General features: G+C 38.4%; 2 protein-coding genes and 1 pseudogene across 3 annotated transcripts; 1 reads left to right on the top strand and 2 right to left on the bottom strand.

The window, feature by feature from the left end:
- Positions 1-9,545: 9,545 nt before the first annotated feature.
- On the top strand, positions 9,546-11,113 carry LOC147930634 (uncharacterized). The gene is made up of 3 exons (XM_087476965.1): positions 9,546-9,788; positions 9,849-10,658; positions 10,799-11,113. Exons 1-3 carry the CDS (start codon positions 9,546-9,548, stop codon positions 11,111-11,113), a joined length of 1,368 nt encoding a protein of 455 aa, XP_087333091.1.
- Positions 11,114-13,886: 2,773 nt separating this feature from the next.
- On the bottom strand, positions 13,887-16,130 carry LOC104732013 (protein GAMETE EXPRESSED 1-like; annotated as a pseudogene). The gene is made up of 6 exons (XR_015575631.1): positions 15,651-16,130; positions 14,962-15,549; positions 14,755-14,881; positions 14,486-14,672; positions 14,245-14,389; positions 13,887-14,148 (listed from the first exon to the last, which is right to left on the bottom strand). The product of XR_015575631.1 is annotated as a protein GAMETE EXPRESSED 1-like (transcript).
- A 900-nt stretch (positions 16,131-17,030) lies between these two features.
- On the bottom strand, positions 17,031-19,955 carry LOC104733598 (F-box protein SKIP17-like). The gene is made up of 12 exons (XM_010453164.2): positions 19,584-19,955; positions 19,308-19,477; positions 19,118-19,210; positions 18,893-19,003; positions 18,345-18,424; positions 18,156-18,268; positions 18,002-18,066; positions 17,824-17,896; positions 17,666-17,728; positions 17,533-17,588; positions 17,304-17,429; positions 17,031-17,224 (listed from the first exon to the last, which is right to left on the bottom strand). Exons 1-12 carry the CDS (start codon positions 19,938-19,940, stop codon positions 17,176-17,178), a joined length of 1,356 nt encoding a protein of 451 aa, XP_010451466.2. The 5' UTR covers positions 19,941-19,955; the 3' UTR covers positions 17,031-17,175.
- Between the last annotated feature and the right edge of the window lie 451 nt (positions 19,956-20,406).

Raw genomic sequence — 20,406 nt, 5'->3', positions numbered from 1 at the left:
TGGAGATACAAAGAGACCAAAAAGGACGTCAAGAATTATAAAGTTAATGAATTAGACCGGCTATCTTATTTTCGAAAAGTCAAGAATCAGACTATCAGGCAGTTAAGGCTATTGAGATAATTATTGGAGGTATAGTTGAAGGAAACAATCAAATAATTATCTAGTGGTTATCTATTTTAAGCAAGGTATGTAATTTTGATCAACGGACATATTATGTTGCCGAGGAAAATTGAAGAAATGTCGAAGATCAATTAGCTTTATTGAAGATATCAGTTTTGGGATGAGACAATAAATCAATGATCAAAGGGGGTCAGATGCAAAATAAACAATGTTCAATGGTATTGGCGTTCGAGATCGTGCCAGATTAAATGAAGAATGGTTGTAAGAAGAAATTAGAAGTATGTATGCACATATTTCACATTTCTTCTCACCAACATTATGGTGGCTTTGGAACCGTGAGAGTTTTTAAAAAAGGTTTAGACAACTATACACTTTAAAGAGATTAATAAATTAAGTATTTCAACATATATAAATTGTTGTTAAAAAAAACATATATAAATTCTTAATTAACGATATTATAAATTGGAAAAAGAATGCTGATTAAGAACAAAGGTAGTACAAGTTAACACCGGACCACTCACAGATGATATACGATCAATGTCAGTATGTCACTTTCAAAACATGAAATGATTCTATCCTAAGAAAGCTAATGAAATGTACAATCCTTCAAAACTAGTTTCCTTTCTAGGAAAGATAACTAGACAATGTATATATATAATGCGTCTAACCATATAAACAATTAAGACATTTATATCTTATTTTATAACTGACATTATATCATACAATTTTTTTTTATAAAGATAATTAGTATTTGGGAGAACATAAATTAACTACAAGGACTAACAAAATTCCTTCTGAAGTTAGAAATTTTGTTAATTGTGAACAGTTGTTTCTATGTTTACAAGCAATGAACTAATTAAGATTTTTTTTGTGGAACCTTTTTTAAAAAGAACCTTTTTAGAGAGGAGAGTCTGCTGGTTTTGAAAAGCAGTGAAATTAGATTTCATGTTCAAGTTCAAGTTCCTCACACCAAAATCCATTAGAAATTTTTCTTTAAACTGTTTAGTTCGTTGGAGGACGAGTCGGGTAGAATTGTTGGCCGAGAGTCGTAGCCGGGAATCCGGTAAGTTAGTTCCGACCTTATTCTTATTATCTTATATTATTTCTAGAGTATTTTTCAAAGTTGTGTAGTCGGCCTGAAGAGTTAGAGAAAGCTTGGCCGGATTGTGTTCAATAGGGATGGTTTAAGTAGTTGTTATCCCGGAAGTAAGGCGAAGGTAAGTTCTCGGACATGTGAAAGTAGCACACGTTTAGGTTCAAATTATTTAGGCTGTTATATATTATAGTAAAATTATGCTTGAGGTTTATATATTTATACTTGGTCAAATGTGATGAATTCATGAATATTGCTTGCTTGACTTTTGATTATATAACTACCATGTGATGTTCAAAATATATAGACCCAGTATGATTCCCATTTTCCGGTAAATATAAACCGTTATCCTACCCGTTTATTAATAACTTAGCGGCTATGTTGTCCGATTGTTGATTGTTTGTCTATTGGTTATTATTTGTTAGATGACTGGTGTTAGCCAAATCAGGTTATCTTTTTTTTTTTTTAAAAATCTAATGTTAAATTATATTCAAAGAAAAATAGATGTTTTATAACTAGTGCACAGCGGTTGTTTGAACAAACGAACAGAATTTAAATTACATTAAGAGGAAAAAAAATCTCATTGTCTTGTTTGAAACCAAGCCTGAAGATCATAGTCGAACCGCCTATCCCCTTGTCGTTGAATAGCCAAATCAGGTTATCCTATCCATCTATTGTGTGTTACGTGAAACAGATCTTCTTTGGCCGGACGCTACATGATGTAAGTATTAAAGGATGCATATTGTTAGGATAAAGGATAGTTTCCTATTGTTTAATATACTCTACTTGGGGATCACGTCTATTGTACCTATATATCTTATGTTTATCAATAATATACACATACTTTTCTGGGATTCACATGGTATCAGAGCCATAAACTAAGAAACCCTAAATTCCTAAAATCTTCTGCCGCTTGTTTTTTTTTCTCAAGAACACAAATTTTTTTTTTTTGTTCGATTCTACTACTAAACCATGTCTGGTGATACTGCTTCTGCTCTTTCTACTACTACTACTACTACTACTAAAGAGTCTATCACATGGTCTCCATACTACCTAGCTTCTAATGATCAGCCACATCAGGCCCGGTCCACCCCTAAAGCAGCTAAAGCATCTGCTTTAGGCCACCCAATAAATACAAAATATTTGGACTATTTGACAAAATATTTCTTAGCTCAGTTGGTTATCTGGTACTTAGATTAAGCATCAAGTGGTGGGTTCGAATCCCCTCATTGGCAGTTTTTGTATTTTTTCTATTGTATGTATCATATACGGATGGTTAATGTATATTTATAAAATACCATATTAAAAAATGCTTTAGGCCTCCTTAACCCTAGGACTGGCCCTGAGCCACATCATGTTCTTACTCCGTTTCTTCTCAACGGAGAGAATTATGAGAAGTGGGCCAAGATTGCGCGTAACAATCTTGCTGCAAAGCACAAACTTGGTTTAGTTGATGGCGCGCTTCTCAAACCCTCTCATGATTCCCCGGACTATCAACGGTGGATACAAGTCAACTCGATGCTTTGTGGCTGGCTCTATGTGAGTTTAGATCCTCAAGTCCAGAATGTGATCTCTTTTGTTGACAACGCAAAGGTTCTTGGGATACCTTGCGTGTTCAATATTCTATTGGTAACACTTCACGTGTTCATCAAATTAAGTCTTCCATCGCTCGTTGTGCTCAAGATGGACAAACCGTTGCTGACTATTTCGGGAAGCTCAAAGTGGTGTGGGATGATCTCGACGATTTTGAGCCCTTTCTTGACTGTTGTTGTAGCTCTCCGACATGTCCTCAACGTCTCAAGCAACAAGTTTGTCGCGATCTTGAGCATATCCATCAATTTCTCATGGGTCTTGATGCTTCTTGGTTTGGTACTACGCGTACCAACATACTTAGTCATCTTAACCGTGATACCGACGTGACGCTGGATCATGTTTATTCCGAAGTTATTGCTGAAGAACGACATCTCATTGTTGCACGATCTAAGGAAGAACACATTGATGCTATTGGTTTTGCTGTAAAATCTGGTGTGAATGCTATTGCATCTGTTACTCGCCTAAATCAAGGACCATGTACTCATTGTGGCCACACTAATCACTCGGTTGAGACATGCTTTAAAATTCATGGATTACCTGATTGGTGGATTGAGAAGCATGGTGACTCTCGTGGTGGTTTTCGTAACGAGTCTACTCGTTGTCGGGGTCGTGGTTCGTACAGAGGACGTGGTCGTGGTCGTTCGTCTTCTTCTTCTTACTGCGCGAACAATGCTCAAGCTCACGTATCTCCTGCTGATGACCTCTTGGATATTCCTGGTGTGAGTAAAGAGACATTGTCTGCAATTGTGAACTTGTTGAAATCCGATAAATCAACTAGTAATGACAAACTTTCTGGTAAGTCTACTTATGTTGAATTTTTGCTTGACTCTGGAGCATCTCATCACATGAACGGTGATGATGAGCTACTTGTGGAGATTCATGATATTCCTCGTAGCGTTATTGTTCTTCCTAATGGGAAACACACATTCGCTACTAAAGAAGGGGCAATGCTCCTTGGTGATCACGTTCAACTTAACCGTGTCCTCTATGTTCCCAATCTTTCTTGCACTCTCATCTCTTTGGCGCGATTTTTACGTGAACTATCTTGTTATGTTGTGTTCACTGATAAATCTCTAACTTACATGTTTTTAGCATCCTTTTTTGTCCATATTTTGCATTGTTCATACCTCTAACTTAGCATTTTTAGGTCATTAACTGTAGGACTTCACTTTTAGACTATTTAGGGTATTGCATTTTTGCATTTGCATGTTTTGGATGAAAACATGTGCTAAAGAGCCTAAAATGGGGAAAAACAAAGATAAACCCGAGCATGTACCCGAAGGAGCCATCGAGCTGGAAGAACAAGTCCGAACCCCAACACGATCGAGGAAGATCCAAGAGCCGGAAGAACGACCTAAAGATCTACCCGAGGAGTAACCTGACTTCACCCTCGTGTACCCCATTGAGTAGACCATCGGGCAGGTCTGGGAAGCTAGGTCAAAGGGGTTTCCATATATAAACCCTTCCTCTCCTAGCTCGCAAACGAGCACGCCGCAGACCCTCAAACCAGAGAGCTTTTGTGAGAGAACTGAGCGACTCAAACACTTTTCCCTTTAGTTTTACATTTTATTTCATAACTTTTTATCATTTCTTAGATTTCTATCTTGTATTCTTTTTACTCTACTCTACCGTTTATTATAATACAATTTTCATTCTCATTTGTTGTTATGTTTCTTGTTATTTTGTCCGAGTAGTGTAGTAAAGTTTCTAGGGATGGGATAGATGATTTTGTGTTCTTGATCGGTTAGGATGCCTTAGTTTGATTGTATGTATTTGATAGATTTCCTTCTAGGTTGTTGTTCTTAATGCTGTCAACAGACCGAGATGTTGAGATTAGATCTAAGGTGTTTTACCACCGAGAGGTGTAGATGAGATGCTTGAATCAACCAATGCTAGAGGTTTACTCACTTAGCCTAAGAGATTAGATGAGTAAGGGGTTTACTGACAATAACGAATCGGATCTTAATGCATGCTTGGTCATGTTTCTCCAACGAGAGTTGGGTAGGGGAGTGATCAAGGTTGATTGTTTCTAGTGCGAGAGTGTGTTAACAAGATTTTAGAAATTCATTGTCTAGGAAATATTTGCTTGAGGCATGTAAGGCATCTGTACTGGTCAAGAATACTTAGGATTCGATTACCCCATCCTTATAAGCTTTCGTATTTTAATTGTTTACATCTTCTTTCATTACTCGAACCCTTACCCGATCAGGTACACGATAACCTGCATCGAGTAACACCTCGAGTTGTTCATATCCCATTTGCTTACTCGATCACCCCACCCAATCCTTTACTCGAATGCTTGCATCGAGTGCTTAGGTCGTGTGGTTTCTTGTTTATATTCTTTCCTTTTATTTATTTTAGAATTGTTAAATCAAAACCCTTAATTGCTTGGCTTGACTTGCACTGTTCTGATCATATCCTTCCTGCTAGTAATAAACAACCGATTGGATTGATAACCCTTTGTACTACAACTGCATAGGGGATTGATACCTTGGATGAAAACCTGTCTATCATTCACTGATGCATTTTGTGCTATACAGGACCACACTTCAAAGATGCTGATTGGCGCCGGTGAAGATAGTGATAGAGTTTATCATTTTTGTGGGGCAGTTTCCGCAAAGACTCATCATGTCAAGACATCTACAGTCTCTCTGGCATGAGCGTTTGGGGCATCCGTCTTCGGAGATCCTTTCTAGTTTTTTCTCTAGTTATCCCGATCTTGCACCTCCTAGTAGTGATAGTAGTGGTTTTTGCGAAGTTTGTATTCAAGCTAAACAAACAAGATCAGTTTTTCCTGATAGTACTAATAAAGAAGAAGATATTTTTTCTTTGATACATTGTGATGTGTGGGGTCCTTAAAATCTTGCTTCTACTTGTGGAGCTTGCTATTTTCTAACTATTGTGGATGATCATTCTCTGGCTGTATGGACTTATCTTCTTCTAGCCAAAAGTGAAGTTGCAACTCACCTTAAGCAATTTGTAGCTATGGCTTCGCAACAGTTTGGTAAAAAGATAAAAGTGATTCGTAGTGACAATGGGAGTGATTTTATGACTCTACGCTCTTTCTTCAAGGATCATGGCATTCAACATCAAACCTCTTACGTATACACTCCTCAACAAAACGGTAGGGTTGAACGCAAACATCGCCATATTCTCAACATGGCGCGTTTTCTTCTCTTTCAGTCTGACTTGCCCACTAAGTTTTGGGATGAAAGTATCCTCGCCGCTGCGTATCTAATAAATCGTACACCTACTCCATTACTTAATGGTAAGACACCGTATGAGATTCTTCACTCTACTCCTCCCATATATGCTCATCTTCGTGCGTTTGGCTGCTTGTGCTTTGCCAAACGCCATTCGTCCCGTCATGAAAATTTTGAAGAATGAGGATGCAAGTGTATCTTTATGGTTTATCCTCACACTCAAAAAGATTGGCGAGTCTAAGATATGGAAACTCAAGATTTTTTTTGTTTCCCGGGATGTTATCTTTAATGAGGGAGTTTTTCCGTTTGCAAAGGAGCCAATATCTTCTTCGACACCTCCTACTCCGCTTATGCTAGATCTGGTTCTTGATGATGACGAGTTTCTTGATGAGGTCACACCACCCAACGTCATAGACAGGAGGAGCATCGTATTGCCCTCTCCGGATTCGTCTCCCGCTTCGCTTTCTCCTCCGTCTCCTGTTGATGAATCCACAGTTCATCTTGATCTTCCTGTTGATGTTTCTGATGAGGGCTCTGGTGATGCTTCTGCGGGTTTTGATCTTGGTATTGAACCGTTTGGTCGCGGTCATAGACAAAAACCAGAGGTCTACTCGTCTAAAACCATATGTTACTTACTCTGCACGTCACGATGAAACTCCCGTCTCACTCAAGCCTGCTTCATCTCCAGCATCTTCAGGTACTTGTTTCTACCCTATAGCACACTATGTATCTTGTGACAGTTTCAGTTCTTCCCATCAGCGGTTTCTTGCGGCTGTGACTATGGTCGATGAACCTGTAACTTATAAGCAGGCTGTTCAGATTCTTGAATGGCGAGAAGCTATGCGCATGGAGATTGATGCTTTAGAACTTAATGAGACATGGACACTTACGCGTTTACCACCAGGTGTAAAGGCTCTCGGTTCTAAATGGGTGTATCGTCTTAAATTTAACTCTAATGGTACACTTGAAAGGTATAAGGCTCGATTGGTTGCTCTTGGTAATCATCAGAAAGAGGGTGTTGATTTTACAGATACATTTGCTCATGTCGCTAAGCTACCTACAGTTCGCACATTGCTTGGAATTGCTGCGGTTAAGAATTGGGAGCTTCACCAAATGGATGTGCATAATGCCTTATTACATGGAGACCTCGACAAAGACATTTATATGAAACCACCTCCGGGATTTCTTCCCGATGATCCTTCTCTTGTGTGTAAGCTTAAGAAGTCTGTTTATGGTCTCCGGCAGGCTCCACGCTGTTGGTTTTCCAAGCTATCTACCGCACTTCTTGACTATGGGTTTGTTCGTTCACATAAAGACAACTCCCTTTTCTCTTACACTCGCGGGTCTGTTGTTCTTCATGTCCTTGTCTATGTGGACGACTTAATTGTCTCTAGTAATGACTCTATGCTCCTCTCGTCCTTTAAAGATTATTTGAGTTGCTGCTTCAAGATGAAAAACCTTGGTGCTTTGAAGTATTTTCTTGGCATCGAAGTTGCTCGTGAACCCGACGGAATTTTTCTCTCTCAGCGAAAATACTGTCTTGATATTATTGATGAATGTGGTCTCACGGGTTCTCAGCCTGCTGATACTCCATTAGAGAAGAATCATAAATTGCTGTCATCTACGAGTAAACCGTTCTCTGCTCCTGATCAATATCGTCGACTTGTTGGGCGTCTTGTGTATCTAACACATACTCGTCCTGAGCTGAGTTATGCGGTGAATATTCTGGCCCAGTTCATGCAAACTCCGCTTATGGATCATTGGGACTCTGCTCTGCATTTGGTTCGTTACTTAAAATCCTCGCTGGGCCAAGGAATTGTTCTCTCTTCTACTTCTCCGCTTCAGATTAATGCCTGCTGTGATTCGGACTATAATAAGTGTCCAACTACCCTTTGTTCTCTCACTGGTTATATGGTTATGCTTGGTGACTCTCCTCTCATTTGGAAGACTAAGAAACAATCACGTGTGTCTCTCTCCTCGGCTGAAGCTGAATATCGGGCTATGGCCATGACGTGTACAAAAATTTTGTGGCTTAAAGAAATCCTTGCATTTCTTGGTATCCAGCATTCTCATCCTATGCGTCTATTTAGTGATAGTGAAGCTGCTCTTCATATTGCGGCTAATTCGGTGTTTCATGAGCGTACGAAAGATATCGAAAGTGACTGTCATTTCATTCGGGGTGAAATTGCCTCTCAGACTATTGCTACTGCTTATGTTAATACTCATGAACAACCGGCTGATATCTTTACCAAGGCGCTGGGTCGTGATCAGTTTCAATATTTACGGTCCATGTTGGGCGTTTTTAATCTACACGCTCCACCTTGAGGGGGAGTGTTAGGATAAAGGATAGTTTCTATTGTTTAGTTAGTATATATTATGTCAATATACTCTACTTGGGGATCACGTCTATTGTACCTATATATATCTTATGTTTATCAATAATACACACATACTTTTCTGGGATTCACACATATCTCTTTTAGATTTATGCTAGTATTGTATATCATTCGCTCGATGCCCAGAGATAAGTCGAGTCTTGCTTATGATAAAGGTTTGAATTGGGCATCAAACTCATCAAACAACAAGAGATAAGAAGTTCTCGATGCTCGGTTTGATGGCGTTTCACAGACGTTGCAAAGAGTTCTTGTGTTCAAAGAATTACTAAAGAATCGTCTCTTGGTCCTACAATAACTGCCAAGGGATAGTGCCAAGAATTTATACTAAGAGGTCCCGTTGGAGATACTTATATACTCACTAGAACCCCGCAAACTGATTCGTGATCTACATCAGCAGTTAACAATCAATCAGTTACTTTGATTTCTAACATGTAAGGTGACAGATTCATGTAACTAAGTTAAGGAAACGGTTACCCAATCTGCTTACATCAATGGTGAAAGGATCACTTTCCTTTTCTAATTAGTCAATAGTTATATTGAATCAAGATGAAATGAAATCATCATCACTTCACCAGTAGTCTCCACAAGAGCATGAACCATCCTTAAAATGGTGAACCTGTTATTATCCCTCAAAATAATCAATCTCCCTATGATTTTCGCCATATACTTGATGGAATTGTGACAATCCTCACCCACACGCAGATTTTTTATCACACGGATAGGTCTCCGTGAAGGCACATGCATTATTCCATACGCTACAGCCAGTCTCTCGCTATGGTACTGAACCATACGCTCCTTCTCTTCTTCTTCTGTTGGATAAGCTTGAAGAAAGAAGTGTCATTATCCTAACCGAGTTATGGTTAAGAGATAAGTTTGATTTGTGCTTAGGAGTTATCTAAGCATAGGTTTTCCTAATAGGATTAGGGCTAAGTTTTTATATATAAGGAGATGTCAAAGTTGTGACATAACTTAAGAATTTGAGAGAGAGATCAAAGCTTTAGTTGTTTGAGTTAGTTTTCTAAAGCTAATAAAGAAGTGCTTTATATTTGATCTTTATATTCATATTCTAGATTTGGTATCAGAGCATACAGGTTCGATATCTAAAGGTTTTGTTTTATTACGAAAGGATTCATTCGAGATATGAGTGAATTAACTGTAACGACGAATCCTGTCTTGAAGGAAGGAGGATCATCATCATCATCATCCATACAATGTCGAATGCTAAACGATACTAACTATATCGTTTTGTCTATGAGAATGAAGGTAACACTCCGGGTTAACAAAGTAAGGGAGACGATTGATCCTGGATCAGATGAAGAAGACAAAAACGATTTAGCAAGAGCTCTCTTGTTTCAATCCATACCAGAATCTATGATTCTGCAAGTTGGTGACCTAGAAACCTCCAAAGCTGTCTGGGACTCAATAAAAACAAGAAACCTTTAGGCCGACAGAGTTAAAGAAGCGAGACTGCAGACCTTAACAGCTAACATTGATAGACTTAGAATGAAAGAAACAGACAGAATTGATGATTTTGTTGGTAAGCTTTTGGAAATAGCTACAAAATCAGCTTCCTTGGGGCAAAACATTGAGGAATCCAAAATTGTTAAGAAGTTTCTTAACAGTTTACCGAAGAAGAAGTTCATACATATAGTTGCATCCTTGGAGCAGGTTCTCGATCTCAACACGACAACCTTTGGAAAAATTGTTGGCAGGTTGAAAACTTATGAGGAACGGATTCATGATGAGGAAGAATCGCAAGAAGGACAGAACAAACTCATGTATCTTAATTCAGAATCCCAGTCCCCTGTTTATTTCCATGAAGGAGGTCGAGGCAGCGTAGCTAACCGCAGACGAGGTAGAGGTCGCAGAAGAGGTTATGGACGCTTCTCTTATCAACAAAGAGATTATAGTTATCAGCAGAAGGAGTATGGATATCAATCAAGAGATAAGAGCAAGATAACATGTTATCGTTGTGATAAGATTGGGCATTATGCTTCAGATTGTCCAGATCGACTGTTAAAACTCATAAAGGTTCAAGAGGAACAAGACAAAGAAGACAGAGAAGGAGATGATACACGCGAAGCTGAATCCCTTATGATGCATGAGGTGGTCTATCTCAATGAGAAGAAAGTAAAACCGAAAGAACTTGATACATCTTCAGACAAGCTGTGGTACTTAGATAATGGTGCTTCTAATCATATGACAGGGAATCTTGCTTGGTTCTACAAACTTGATCCTTCTGTGACAGGTAAGGTGTGTTTTGGTGACGACTCAAGACTCAATATAGAAGGAAAGGGTTCCATTCTGTTTTTGACAAAAGGCGGAGAAAAGAAAATTTTAACTGATGTTTATTACATACCGATCTTCGAAGCAATATCGTAAGCCTTGGACAGGCCACTGAAGCTGGTTGTGATGTTAGAATGAGACAAAACTACCTCACTCTACATGACAAGGATGGAAATCTCTTAGTAAGAGCAAACAGATCGATGAACAGGTTGTATAAAGTTATCTTGGAGGTTGATAACACAAGATGTTTGCAGACTGCTACTACAGAAGAATCAGGGACTGTTGTGTCTACAAACTCAGTGGATTGGCATGCTCGTCTAGGACACGTCGACTTCGAGACCATCAGAACAATGGTATCAAAGGATCTGGTTGTTGGAATACCGAATGCTCCGAGAGACGTGTTTATTTGGAAAGCAAACTAGGAACATGTTTCCAAAATCTACATCTTTTCGAGCATCACGTCCACTTGAGCTTGTTCATGGGGATCTCTGTGGACCAATTTCACCTTCTACTACATATTTGTACTAATTGATGATTATTCTCGGTACATGTGGACATTCCTCTTAAGGGAGAAAAGTGAGGCGTTTGACAAATTCAAGAGCTTCAAAGCACTCGTTGAACAGGAAGCAGGAACTTCTATCCAAACTTGTCGAACAGATAGAGGAGGAGAGTTTCTATCTCAAGAATTTCAAGATTTTTGTCTACAAAAGGGAATTAACAGACATCTAACGGCACCTTACACGCCTCAACAAAACGGAGTAGTGGAGAGAAGGAACAGAACCCTATTAGGTATGACTCGAAGCATTCTAAAGCATATGAGGATGCCTAATTACCTATGGGGTGAGGCTGTACGACATGCGACGTATCTTATCAATAGAGTTGGAACCAGATCTTTGACTGATCAAACACCGTATGAAGCATTCAAGCACAAAAGGCCAAATGTCGAGCATTTAAGAGTTTTTGGCTGCATTGGATACGCCAAGGTTGAAGCTCCACATCTTCGAAAGCTTGATGATCGATCTAGGATGCTTGTGTATCTTGGGACAGAACCTAGTACAAAAGCTTATCGACTTCTTGATCCAACAAGCCGGAAAATAACAGTAAGCAGAGATGTTTGTTTTGGTGAAAGTAGAAGCTGGAAGTGGAATATTTCTGAGGAGAGTCAAGAAGAATCTGGTTCGTTCACTATTAACTTAGGTGGTTTTGGAAACAATGGAGTTGCAGAGAGTTCAGTTACCGAACCTGCAGAGGAAAACAAAGGAGATGTTGATGATGATGAGATCGAAGATGAGATAGATAACTCAGATAATGTAGAAACAGCTCAACCGATACAAGTTTTGAGATCCGAGAGACTAACTGCAAAAACAGGGTACTTAAAGGATTATGTGCTACTTGCAGAGTTTGAGGGAGAATATCTCTTGTTAATGCTTAATGAGGAACATGCAACATATGAGGAAACAATCAAGTTTGAGGCATGGAGAAACGCATGTGAAGAAGAAATTAAGTCCATAACCAAGAATAGAACATGGAGTTTAGTAGATCTTCCTCTGGGATGTAAACCACTTGGCTTAAAGTGAGTTTTCAAGGTTAAACGAAACTCCGATAATAACATCAATAAATTCAAGGTGAGGCTAGTGGCAAAGGGTTATGTGCAAAGGCATGGTGTGGATTTTGACGAAGTTTTTGCTCCTGTGGCACGAATCGAAACCATAAGGTTTCTCATTGCTTTGTCAGCTTCGAATGGATGGGAAGTGCATCACCTGGACGCGAAGACTGCATTTTTACATGGAGAATTAAGAGAGGATGTCTATGTTGCTCAACCTGAAAGTTTCATAACTGATGGGTGTGAAGGAAAGGTCTACAAGTTGCATAAGGCTCTTTATGGTTTGAAGTAGGCGCCTCGGGCTTGGAACACTAAGCTAAATCAAATTATGTTAGAGCTTGACTTTGAAAAATGTTCCAAAGAACCCTCGTTATACAAGAAAATAGTGCAGAAGCAGCTTCTCATCGTTGCAGTGTATGTGGATGATCTTCTCATCACTGGTTCGAGTTTGGAATTGATACTTGAGTTCAAAAGGGATATGTCAAGTAAGTTTGAAATGAGTGATTTGGGAAGGCTTACTTATTATCTTGGTATTGAGGTTCTACAAGGAAAAGATGGGATTAGATTGACGCAAGAAAAGTATGCTAAGAAGATCTTGGAGGAAGCGGGTATGAGTGAATGCAATTCAGTTCTTATACTGATGGAGTTTGGTTTGGAGTTGTCAAAAGCACCGCATGAGAATCGCATAAATGGAGAAACTTATAGGAGGAATATTGGTTGTCTTCGGTACTTGCTTCACACCCGTCCGGACCTTTCTTTTGCTGTTGGTGTATTGAGCCGTTACTTGAAGGATCCAAGGGAGTCACATGGGACTGCTTTGAAACAGGTTCTGCGATATCTACGTGGAACAGTTTCACATGGTTTGTTCTTCAAACTAGGGTCTAAAGCTGGTCTGATAGGTTTTAGCGACAGTAGTCTTGCCGTGGATGTAGATGATGGTAAAAGCACAACCGGACACATGTTTTATTTCAATGACTGTTTGATTACTTGGTGTACTCAGAAGCAACAGGTTGTAGCACTCTCTTCTTGTGAAGCGGAATTTATGGCGGCCACAAAAGCGGCTAAACAGGCCATATGGCTTCAAGATCTTTTTGCTGAGATTACCGGAACCGATAGTGAGAAAGTGACAATACGAGTTGACAATAAATCTGCAATTGCTCTTACCAAGAACCCTGTGTTTCTCTCAATGAAATCTGCAATTGCTCTTACCAAGAACCCTGTGTTTCAGAGAAATCTGCAATTGCTCTTACCAAGATCACTGTGTTCCAGGGTCCTCCAACAAATCTTGTCTCTCTCAATCCAACTGTACCCTGGAACTTTCTTCACCCCTTTATTCCGCATTCTCACTCGTAATTTACCTACATCTCCCCATTCTCACTCGTAGTTTACCTATATTGTTTAATGTATGTGATTACTGCAAAAATTAAGATGAGATTGAAAAATTGCAAAACCTTCTCCACAAGTTTAAAGTACATATATATATTTATCTATGCATATATTTGTAGCTTAAGTATTAGTCAAGGCATGTGGAGATACATTATTACAACACAATAGCATACAATTATATAAAGTCAAAAAGACTTTGCTCCTGTCTACCGCGGACGCAAGTTATACACTCTTCTAGTCATCGTCGGAGAAGTAATATCCGGTTTGTTCTTGATCACTTGTGGGATTTTGAAATCAGCATCTCCAAGATTTTTGTCATCATCAGTTAGATCTGTATCGACCCAAGATGTCCAGTCTACTTCGCTCTCTGTATCTTCTTCATCCCACGACATCTCTCTCTTGCTTAGCATGTTATTAACTTTGTCAACTAATCCTAACAGGATCTGGTGGTTTAGTACGTCATAGTCCCTGCAAATTCAGACAAGAGTATAATAATAAGATCAGCTTCTGATTTTTTTTTGTTCTAAACATATCCTGTTTTTTTATCATTTTAATTAGTCATACCTGTATGTGAAAACAGAATGAAGAAGCTGAGCTGACGCAAGAATAGCGAATAAAGACCTCAAAATGTTTATAATCCATGCTTGACGTTCTGCATCATTCACGTAGCGTAAACTTGCCACTTCTAATACTAAGGTAACGCACAAACCTGCATCAGCAAAATGGAAAAGGTCTGTTAAACGAATGTGTATTTCCACTGTTATAAATATAGTATTAGGAAAGAGATTTGGAATATGATACTTACCAATGTAAAGCTTTGGCCTTGTGATATAAGTTTGTTTTGTACTTGTAAACATGTAGATGACAAAGATGGACAAGAAGTAGATGATGAAGGCTTTAATCACTCGGGACTCGAGTAGCATGGCATTGTGCAAAGCAAACAACTTATCCAAAGCCACAAACATGTTCGCCTGTTTAGCCTCAAATGCTACCTGAAAAAAAAAAAACACATTGTTAAAAATAAAAGATTGATTTATGTGCTTGAAGTATTGTGTAAAGGTTTAGAGGACTGACCTGAGCTTCCAACATTGATTTTGAATTTTCATACATATGATCATGAACCTCCTGAAGCTTTTCTTGCCGCTTTGCAAGATCTTCCTGTTGCTCCTGACTAAATTCCTTCAACCGTTGCAATGTATTCCTACAAAGTTGCAGCAAAAGTTAGAAAACAAAAATAATTGCCTTTGAACTTAAAACTACTCTAATGTAACTGAAACTTACCTACTCTCTTGCAGTGCCTCAGACTGAAACCGGGTAAGAAACTGGATACCGTCAAGAGCCACGGATTGGCCATCTAAAAGCTTCTGTTGTTTATCCAATGAGCTACCAGCCTTAACTCCAGTGTCATCAGTTTTACTCTGCAAATCATTCATTCTAGTTGATAGGTTATCTCCGAGTACACTTATTTCCCCTTCAATCTGCTTTGTATCGCTTTTCAACTTATCAACTCCTTCCTGGATGTTAGTATAGGCATCACTGAACATCTCCATTCCATCTTTCAACGTTTCTTTCATCTTCACTTGACCGTCCATTAACTCCATCTGTGATTCTGCAATACTCTTTTGTTCTTGATATATTTCTGCAGTTTGTTGAGACAGTCCACTCATACTAGTTTCTATGGTGTTTGTCACATGAGCGACGTTTTGAACCCGAGCATCTATTGACCTTAGAGAATCATGAATCAAGCTCGAGCTCTGTATTAAAGAATCAGATTTACTCTCCAAAATATCCAATTTATCTTCTGTATTCTGAGCTGAACTCTTCAGCTCATTCACAAGTCTCTCTATCTCGTTCTTGAACGCGTAACTCCTGCCATACAAAAAAAGAAAAAGAAGAAGAAAGAGGCAAATTAAGAAACCAATTCGCAAATCAAAAGAAATAAAATCTCATGTTTGAGAGAGTCATCTTACTGTAATTGTTGGCAGATGGTGTTGGTCTCAAGCATGAACTCGAGATAGATCTTATGCTCATGATCATCAAGCTTCTTGAGGCAACTCATCATTGTTGAATCATCACTACAAGTTGGAAAAGCAGGTCTTCCAGAGTCTTTAAGAAAGCAATCGCTTAAATGCCAAGCAAACCTCTTTCTCTTTTCTTCTGTGGCAATCGTCTCTTTGCAGCCAGAGAAGAGGTATCTATAAGCATTTTGCCAGCAACTGTTTGGACCAACAAGCTTGTTTTTAGCGTCTTCAAGGACACGAACCGCCTTCTGGTCACTGAAAACTTCAATGGAGAACTCGGGGTTGGATCTACGATGAGACGACCGAGAATAAGAAGAAGAGTCAGTGTTTTCCGATGAAGAAGAAGTGAACCATCCCCAACTGTGGCAAAGGGGAATCTATAAGTAAGACCAATATAAACAGAAGAAAATTTCTGCTCAAACGATCCATTTGATCGAGTTTTTATTTGGTCTCTTCTGATCTTCTTCTTCTGGAGGAGATGTGTGATCGATCACCTACAAAATAACAAAAGAGAGAGAAGATTATTACGTTACAAGAGTTGTGAATATAAGAAAAACTTGGAGCGCAAGAAAAAGGGAACCCCTTGAACTTCCCATTAGATAAATGGAAATTTATCTTTTTAACGAACCAAATTGCAAATTAAAAAAGAAGAATATAAAAGACATTTAAAATCTTCGTTAAAGTGTTTCAGGAAAAAATCTTTCTAAAATAAGGAAGAATCTCTGTATCCACTTTGTTTTTCGTTTTCTGAGATCTTATAAGTTAATCGTATCAATAAAGATTAACCAACAACACAAAATTTCTTAAGAAATAATATCGTAAAGAGAACAAGAAAATCACATGACCAAGGTCAAATTCAGAGTCGATATTAGGAGAGAGAGGAAAAAAAACATAATGAATGAACACAAAAAATCTAAAAATAGTTATGTTAATACTTTGAATAAGAGAAGAAGACTCTCAACCTCTTTGTCACTCAATTTCATAACAGAGACGTGGCAAAACAAATCAAGTACCAAAATAAACACGAAACGTAATTTCAACCTTTAACAGATACTACAACCTTTCATGATTCTAAACAGTTTAGCAAGTAATTAAAGGATTAGAGACTGAAACCAATGCTTACCAGAAAACTGAAGAATTTGCTGATTTTTTTTTTTTTGTCTTCTTTAAGTCGGTGATTAGGATGAAAGTGAGAAAAGGGATATTAAAAAAGTAACATGAACAGATGGAAACGTTTGGTTTGGTTTACTTCCCGGTTTGATTATAATTTAATCCGGTTCGGTTTAATTTGGATCTTGGGTTTGAGTACTTCTCTTGGACGAGTGAAAATTCGATGCAATGTTTGTTTGCCATGAAAGGTTTTACTACTACACGTCTATTGGTTTAAAGTCTTTTTTTAAAAAATATTACTGCCTAATAATATTGTCTTCAGCAAAAAAGACGAGACAATTATCACAACTTCACAAGTCACACTTCAGTCTTCATCGTCGTCAGTTCCACTGCAAGAGGAAGAATTCCCTGAGCTGAATTTTACAAACAACAAATTATTTAACTTCAATTCCTAATATATTGTTTTAAAAGCCTAACAACAAATTGATCAACCTTGAAGATGACGATGCTGATGATGATGTCGATGTTGATGATGATGATGATGATGATGCTGGTGTTCTAAATTCTGCCACAAAAGTGAACCCTGGTCTTTCTTCATTCAGCTTTTCCAGAGGTAACCTACAACACACAATAATAGCCATATAAACTAGTACGTCACTAAAACCGAGTTATTAGATTACTGTTTGTTAAATGGTAAACAATATTTAAAAAATTCAGTTACACTGGTTTGCTACATCTCCTGTCGCCATAAATCAATCCGTAAGTATTTGAAACGTCCTATTGAAGAAAAAGATCATGAGTAACCAGCAGTATTTATACCAAAACAAGTTAAGTACTAGTTATTGTGAACTTACAATGTGTCGAATGAATCTGAAGTTTCCTATGAGTAACGAATTCAAAAACAGGCAAACATCTCTCTGAAAATGTGTAACTCAAACGGGTCAAATATTAGTGACATTAATATGAGATGCAAGAACAAAAGAAAAACTGTCTTATGTTTAAATTCCTTTACCTCCTCTAGAGAATCGCAATCTTGCAATATCAGAGTCTCGAGCAGAGAGTCTTTGCAGTCATGGCTTACATCCCTACCCATCAGAAAAAAAAACTCTCCACCATAAGAAATTTTGCTAACAGAAAAAAATACTTAATAGGATATCATCATCAAATATGTTTTCTCAGCAAACATCAACCTAAAAAAGCGTCCTTTGATTCTCTTTGTTCTGGATAGGTTCAGGTACTTAAGCTTACGCAAACCCTGCAAAAAAGCATCCAATATTTTTGTAAAACATTTCGATAGCACCAAATGAAAATAGAAGAAATACCACAAAACCAAAAGAGTCATACCTTAATAAGATGGTAGGCGTTTCTATCACTTAGGTCAAAACCTATAAGTGATAGTGAAGTCATATTGGGGCAGTTTCTTTCAAAGGACAAACCACGTATACGGTACGGTTTAACTGACACACATTAGGGTCAGCGTAAGCAAACATGAAAGGAAAACAAAAGCAAAGCATCACAGTGGAAAAAAATTACCATATCCAAGCTCTTTCTCTAAGAACAGATGCTGACAATTTCTTGTGAGACGGCGTAATACGCTATCTAATGACTGAACCCTGTAAGAGGAAACACAAATGTTGCAGAACGTGAGAAAAATGTGACAAAGCTTTTTTTAGTCCATCTTAGGACTATTGTAACTAGCCTATGAGATGTATCGAGACTTGGAAGATCAGTAATAGACGTTTCAATCGGTTGGTGGAGTGGGTAGGCTTAAAGGGGAACTAGGCAGATAAGTTTAGGCATTCTGGCTTATATAGGGTTTAGGTTAAGAGCTGGAATTCTCTCCTTTGCCAAAGTCTCTCTATGGTGTCGTTCTTTGGTGACTGAATTAATAAATTCTTGGAACTAATCAAAATGGTAGAAAAGGAACTAGTAGATTCTAAAATCAACAGACATAAAAAAAAAAGTATCAAATGAACAAATAATGTAAGGCATAGATGATGAAAAGCAAAAAGATATGTAATGGAGAATTCATGAAACTAACATACAAGGAACATGGTAAGCAACAGGTAAGGGCAACTTACAATCTAACAATCTTTAAATCGGTTAGATTTGAGCAGACCGATAACGCACCGCATAAGGACTCCTCGTCCAACCAATTGCGATTATAAATGTGTAGGCTTTCCACGAGATTCCTTGTTGAATAGAAACAAAAAAAACTACAAGTTATCAAAGATGCAAGGCCACAGAAACCAATTTCTATGTATGGTAAAAGAGTCAAAACAGAATTTTGGTAATAAAGCCAATACCCAAGAAACCCATCATTATAGGATAGTGCGGCGAGACAAGATTTTGAAAGCAAAGGTGTCGCAAATATTTCCAAGCAACCAACTTTTAGGGATCTGCATGCATCAAACAAACCCTGAGAGATGATTAGATACACCAAAAATTTCAAATAAATCAGAAAAAGGAAAAAGCTTCCAATAATAAATCTCTGACCTGAGTTCTTTTCCAGCCTTAAGGATCATACTACACACAACACTACTTCTAACATTCACAGTTGTCAAGTCAATGTGGGAGTAACAACAAGAGTCCATGGCACATTTTTTGAACATGGTGCAACAAGCTGAAACTTGCATCAGAGATTTTGTATCAACCATCGAAAACACCTGCATTTTAAAACCCAAATACATGAGACATCAACACATCCTCAAATTCACACTATCCACTGTATAATCTTAAGAATCCTCAATTAGGAAGTCACAATTTTGTTACCTTAACGGTGAGGTCATGGGAGAGTGACCAGGAATTGGAATTGTGGAGGGAAGCGCGCTTTCGGGAAAATCTATTGGTGGAATCTTGAAGAAGCGAGGCGAGTTGGAGTTCTCGATCAGTGAGAAGATCTTGAACGGAGTCATCGCCGGAAGCTTCGAACAATTTCTCAACCGCCCGGTCGAAGGAGGAGCTGATGGAGAGCGGCGAGGATAAGGAAGGCAAATCCGGTAACGAGAGGAACGAGGAGATCATCAGATCGACGTGGCTCTGTTCGTAACCGGCAACATTAGGGAGAGAATTAGGGTTTGGGTTTTGGATTCTGCAAAGTCGCTTGCTGGGGTTTTGAGAAGGTTCCATCACAGAGTCACACAAGTAGACAACTTTCGAAATTAGACTCCCTTTCAATTTAACTACAACACCAAATTATAAAACGCAGCGTTTTACTAAACAGAGTGTTTTGGAGTTGTGAGTTTTTTTCCACAAAGCAGAGGAGAATGAAACAATTTTAACATAGGATTAGGAGTCCTTAAACTTAGCCATTAAAGTCAACATTATCGTTTTAAAAACTCAAAAGTGGTTTCAAAAGTTACATGTAAGAACTAAGAAACGAACTGTTTGGCACTTTCATCAATGGTCATGAACGTGGTGACGTTGATGCCAGGGTGAGGGTCACGTAGTATGGAACCGTAGTCTAACTCTCCGCAAGGGGTGAGATCGAAAATAGCATTTGATGGGTGTGTGAGTGCCATGTCAGAAGTGTAGTTTACCTCGGGGAACGGGAGCTTCAACTCGAACATTTTGTTCAGACAAGTGTGTTGTCTCA

The sequence above is a fragment of the Camelina sativa genome, chromosome 12 (assembly GCF_030686135.1).
Source record: "Camelina sativa cultivar CO46 ecotype springtype chromosome 12, ASM3068613v1".
NCBI classification, from domain to species: Eukaryota; Viridiplantae; Streptophyta; class Magnoliopsida; order Brassicales; family Brassicaceae; genus Camelina; species Camelina sativa.
This window is presented reverse-complemented; position numbering and strand designations above follow the sequence as displayed.